At 43.1% G+C, this 6000-nt stretch overlaps 1 protein-coding gene across 3 annotated transcripts in view; it reads right to left on the bottom strand.

The window, feature by feature from the left end:
* Window positions 1–5511, bottom strand: part of ADCK5 (aarF domain containing kinase 5) — a 36150-nt gene extending 30639 nt beyond the window's left edge. For 2 of the 3 annotated variants that reach the window (XM_027857808.1, XM_027857806.1), the window contains exon 1: window positions 5416–5511. In XM_027857808.1, coding sequence (XP_027713609.1) covers window positions 5416–5427 — 12 coding nt within the window. In that variant the 5' untranslated portion in view covers window positions 5428–5511. The remainder of the gene's footprint in view (window positions 1–5415) is intronic. The other variant, XM_027857807.1, reaches the window with a different exon arrangement.
* Window positions 5512–6000: the final 489 nt, after the last annotated feature.

Below are 6000 nucleotides of genomic sequence, written 5' to 3' on the forward strand. Positions count from 1 at the left end.
GGGGCTAAGAACTAGACAGCTTCTGAGGTCCCTTCCGCTCCACAGCTATGTATGACTGTATGAAGTCTCTCACCGCTCTAATTCACCCTCCACACAGCTGCCAAAGCAGTATTCCTAAAGCACAGGTCTGACCATGTTACTCCCCTGTTCAATAGGCTCCAATGGCTCCTTACTGCCTCTAGGATAAAGCACAAACACCTCTTAAAATCCTTTATAATCTGACTTCAACCTAATTTTACAGGTTTGTTGCACATCCCTTCACATACTCTACAATCCAGTCAAACTGATCTTGCCCTTTTCTGAATATGACATTCCATCCTGTCTCCATGCCATTGCATAGCATCCATAAATGGAATGCCCTCCTTACTTACCTCAACCTCTCAATTTTTTTTTTAAAGCTCAGCTCAAATGCCCCCTCCAATATGAGGCTTTTCCTCATTCTCTCCTCCCCATCTAACTGTCTCCCTCTCAAATTACCTTGCATTTATTTTATACACACACACACACATACACACACACACACACACACACACACGGATAGATATAGGTCTGCTATGAAAATGAAAACTATCCCTGTCCTCAAGGAGCTTCAGGTCTATCAAGGAGATAACAAGTGTAAGTCTACGTATGCATATGTGTGTGTGTGTATGCTTTCTTTATATACATACATATTTATAATCTATATATGTATGTTATATATACTCATTCATACTTTTATCTTAAAAGCTCCTGGAGGGTAGGGATAGTTTCATTTTTTTGGTCTTTATAAATGTGAGCTCCTATTACCCTAAAACTTAGCAACCTCCTGGCACATAGTAGATATTTAATAAATGCTTGTTTATTGACTGATTTTTTTCCATCCCAATCTCTGTCCTTATATTTGTGAATTTCAACATACAAACTGATGACCCCTCAAACATCTTGGCCTCCAAGTTCAGCACCTGAGCTCCCAGGACACCTATCTCACTCTTCGGTCCCTTAACAGGGATGTTCCAAGTTAGATCTGTCACCTATGACTGCCACTTCCACAATCTTGAGTCCTAGAATTCTCTTCTCTAATTGTAACCTACTGTTCATCCATCTTTTAGCTGTCTCGTTTATCCTAAATCTATTCCTTATCTTTACTACCAACTTGGAAGTAGGTCGCCAATGGAGTGCAAAGCATCTGTTCTTGGCACTATGTTGTTAACAATTTTATCAGCAATTTAAATAAAAGCACAGATGGCACACCCATCATATTTGCAGGTGACAAAATGGTGGAAAGTATAGCTAACACACTGGATTACAAAGTCATTATCCAAAAATATCTTGACAGGTTGTAACACTGGCTAAATCTAATAAGATGAAATTTATTAAGGATAAATATAAAGTCCTACAACTGGACTAAAAAAAATCAACTTCAACAAATAGAGAACCACAGATAGCAACTGATCTGAAAATATCTGGGGGTTTTAGTTTACTACAAGCTTAACGTGTCACCAATATGATATGGCAGTCCAAAAAACCCCAATATGTTAGGCTACATTTTGAGAGGTATAGGGTCCAACTATGCTAGCTGACTCTATACTCTATCCCAAGCCGACCTATATGCATATTTCAGAAAAGATATTAACAAGATTTCCAGAAGGCATGCTGATGCCATATGAGGGTCAACTACAGCACTGGTTCTCAAATTTTTTGGCCTCAGGGTCCCTTCATGCATTTAAAAATTATTGATGATCTCCCAAAGAGCTTTTATTTATGCAGGTTATACCTGTGGATATTTACCATATTAGAAATCAAAATGTCTTAGTATTATTATGAAAATAGTTTAGACTTCAAGGATCCTCTGAAAGGGTCTCAGGATCTGCAGGGATACTTTGAAAACCACTGAATGGAACTGGGGCTGTTTAGCCTACAGAAGAAAAGATTTAGGGAGACACTGCACATTCAGGTATTTGAAGGGCTGTTACATGAAAAAGGGATTAGACTTATTCTCCTTGCCCACAGAGAAGATCTAGAGCAGTGGGCAAAAGTTGTAAAGAGGTACATTTAGGCATGCTAAAGGAAACACTTCCTAACACTAGATCTATCCAAGAATATAACTGACTGTCAAGAGGTAATGGATTCCCCCTTATTGGCAATCTTCGAGTAAAGGCTGTATGATCTCTTTGAGGATTTCCTGTAGAAGAGATTCTTTGCCAAATAAGGGTTAGACTAGACAGCTTCTGAGGTCTCTTCCAACTCTTAAATTTAGTGACCTTCGGCCCCTCTACCCATTCTAATTTTCCAGTCCATCACCTCTGCTGACTTTATGTTCTTCTCTTTATACTCTTGATCTCCAGCCACTTCTGCATAAAACACAACTGTTTCCTGGACTTGGATTTCATCTCAACCAAAGGGCCATGGTCACACAGTTGTGTGAAACTGGTTACAAGGAACTCCAGGTGCAAAAGCGAAAGCAGTATAGTGAATTTATACTTCTAGGAAGCCAACTCAAAATACACTCACTCATTCAATAAATAAAGTGTCATCTCTATATGCATTTTTATACCAGATGCTTTCCATGTTTTCTATTATACAAAAACTCATCCTGAAAAGAATGGAATCACAAATTCAGAATCTGAGAGCTAGAACAGGGTCTTAGAAATCACCTAGTCATAGAAACTTAGAATCTCAGAGATGAAAGGGACCAATCATGCCAGCCTGTACTGGGATGACAATCTCTTCAACAACTGCTTTTAGACCTTCAGTGACAGCTCACTCACTACCTTATTTATAAAGCAGTCTAATTTATTTTGGTACAGGGTATTTTCCTAATATGGAGCTGACAAATCTCTCCACCCTTCTCATTTTCCGGAAGAGAAAACTGAACCCCCAAAAGAAGCTGATTTTCCCAAAGTCACACAGCTAGTTAGTGTCAGAAGAGAAATTGAGATACTTACTTTTCTCAAGTATGTCAAGGACTCTTACTTAACGTTAGCTAGTCATCACTAACAATATCAAGGCCTGAATTAGACATTGTTGATGGGAGGCAATATAGTATAGTAGAAAGAGCCCTGGACCAGAGAAATCGGGACACCTGGCTCTGGTCTAGGCTGACACTGAACTGCTACATAACCTACCTTAGGCAAGTCTTTTTCCCTCTCTGGGCATCAGCTTCCTCTTCCAGAAAAGGAGGGCACTAAATCAAATAATTTCTAAACATCTTTCTGGCTATATTTTATTTTAAGTTCAATGTTAAGTAGCAGTTACCACCCACGGTATGTGCCACACTAAGGGTTCTGAGCTTATGGTATGTTGTATATGGGGGTAAATCATAACATTGCTACAAATAAGAAAAACTTGTAAAACTGAGAAAATGAGCCAGGAACAGTTGCTGCTTAAATGGCCCAATGCTGGATCCAAAAAGCCATTTTTTAAAACAACTCTACAGAGAAGGAGTTATTAACCCTGAGAAAACCCAACTACACTATTAATAATAATATACCTGCAAGATTAGAGGGGGAAAGAGAACTCCAAGGTGAAGAAGAAAGTATGATAAACTCAGAAGTACAAAATTTCTGAATCAGAAGGGACCTCAGTGATCATGCAGTCCTAGTTATACATAAAAACGAATTCCTTCTTCAATACCTTGACAGGTTATCATTAGCTTGGAAATGCATCCAATGAGGCATTTACCTCCTCCTGAAGTGGTCCATTCTAGTTTTGCACAGCTCTCATTGTTAGGAATAGGGCAGCAGTCTAAAAGCTGGTTCAGTGGATAGCGTGCTGGGCCTAGAGTCAGGAAGACTCTTCTGCTGAATTCAAATCCAGTCTCAGACTCTTAATAGCTGTTTGATCCTGGTCAAGTCACTTAACTTTGTTTGCCTCAGTCTCCTTATCTGTAAAATCATCTAGAGAAGAAAATGGCAAACCACTCCAGTATCTTTGTCAAGAAAACCCCAACTGAAAAAATGAATAAACAACAACACTGTTAGGAAATGTTTCCTTATATCAAGCCTAAATTTGCCTCTCTATTAACTTCTAACCATTGCTCCTATTTCTGGGACCAAGCAGGACAAACCTAATCCCTTTTCTATGTGGCAGCTCTTCAAATCCTTTAAGACATCCCCAGAATTACTTACAGCATGATCTCAAGGCCTTTTCATCATCCTGGCTACTCTCCTTTGGACATTTTCTAGTTTATCACTGTCTTTCCGAAAACGTGACACCCAGAAAAAGGTAACACAATACTCAATGGTATAGTCGGATCAAGGCAGAATTGCCTCTTAATGCAGTCTAAAGATCACATTATTTTGCCTACCACAGCACATACCTTCCAGGGTCTCCTAAGACCTCAATGATATAAAGGACACTGGGAAATCAGGAAAATCAGAGCCCTTTTTTATGGGGGTTTAAGGAAACAAAGAGATGGAGAATCTTGAAAACACACAAGATTCTGAGACAGGGTCCCTTAAACAAGTCATGACAGTTGTCTAAACTTCAATTTCTTCAATAGTTTGGAAGGTTTGTTTGTTTGATTTTGGTTGCACCTGTTCTTTTATATAGGGAACTCCAGGTATGAAAATTCCCTGTACCATGGGTGACTGCTGTTTGATTAAAGAATTGTCTGGGATACTGAGAGTTTGACATTTAGATACTAAGCGTTGGAAGGAAGATTCAAACCTAGGTCTTCTTAACTTCCAGGTTGGCCCTCTATCCACCACTTTCATATTCTGCGCTGTACCATGGAGATAATAACCAGATAAAGTCAGATGAAGCCTATAAAGCACAATAAACATAATAACCTACTATAGCTCCAGTAAGACAGGACACCGACTGCTGAAGGTTGGTAGGAGGGGCTCCTCCCAGATGAATAACAGGGAAGGGGGATAGAGGTGGGAAAAGGTCAGAAGCTCTGCTACCAGACCTGAGAAAACCTGATCTGTGAAGGGGAGGGGAGGAGGGAAAGTCCGTGAGCATTAGGCTGGTCTAGGGACCAAGGAATCTCTCAACAGGGTGAGTTCCTGACAATCTCTTGGTGGGGGTGGGGGTTAAGATCTATCAAGAGTCCGCGGATGGATAAGGTCTCTCCCAGGGATATATACACCCTCTCCCTCTCTAGAGGTGCAGAGTTTTTAAGGTGGGGGAAAGAGAATCGGGGTGTATGGGGGAGAGGAGTCTGGGGTCTCTGGGCAGGAGATATTAAGAGGTCAGAGAGAGATACTTTGGGGTCTGGGGGGGGAAGTGTTCTGAGGTCTGCTGGAGGGGATGTCTCAGTGTCGAGGAGATGTTGGGGGGGCGCATCAGGGCAAGGAGGAGATACTTCGGGGTCTCTGGGGAGAGATATCTCGGGTCCGTGGGCAGGGATCTAGGGGGAAGAGGCCGGCCCTAGGTCAGACTGGGCGGGGGTCTCCGGGCCCTGACAGCTGGGGTGTGGGGGGGTCTGCTCACCGTGCGCGACATCCCAGCTGTGCCACCTCAGCCGCTCACGCCGCCACCTCACGCCACGAACAGGACCGGCGCTCCCTGCGCCGCCTCAACGCGCGCGCGGGTCCCTCTACCCGGCGGCGCGCGGCCCCGCCCCCCCCCAAGGAGGGGCGGGAAGAGAAAGGGGCCGCGGACGGGCGCGCGGCGGCTCTGCTCCGCCCCGCTTCGTAGTCGTCTCTCCTGTGATTGGCCCGCCCTCAGCTGTGTAGACTCCGCGCCTTCCCCTCGGATCTGGTAGTGAGGGAGGGAGGGGTGAAGGACCAAAGGCAAAAGGTAGGTCAAAGGGCACGGCACTAGGGGCGGCGCTAGATTCTTATCAAAGGTTGGGCGGATGGGGAGCTTGTGAGTGAGGCCAAAAAGCGCCGTGTTCTGGCTTCTGATTGGACTAAATGTAAGGTCCAAAAGTCTTTATTGCAAAACTAATTCATCATGGAAAATTAATCCTGCCCTCCTCTCTCCTCCGCCAACTTCCTGCTTCCGTGCTTCCAATCAGTAAATCGACAAGCATTTATTAGGCACATACTGTATGCCAGGTATTGTGCCGGGCAC

This window comes from Vombatus ursinus, unplaced genomic scaffold, assembly GCF_900497805.2.
Source record: "Vombatus ursinus unplaced genomic scaffold, bare-nosed wombat genome assembly UNPS02012319.1, whole genome shotgun sequence".
NCBI lineage: Eukaryota > Metazoa > Chordata > Mammalia > Diprotodontia > Vombatidae > Vombatus > Vombatus ursinus.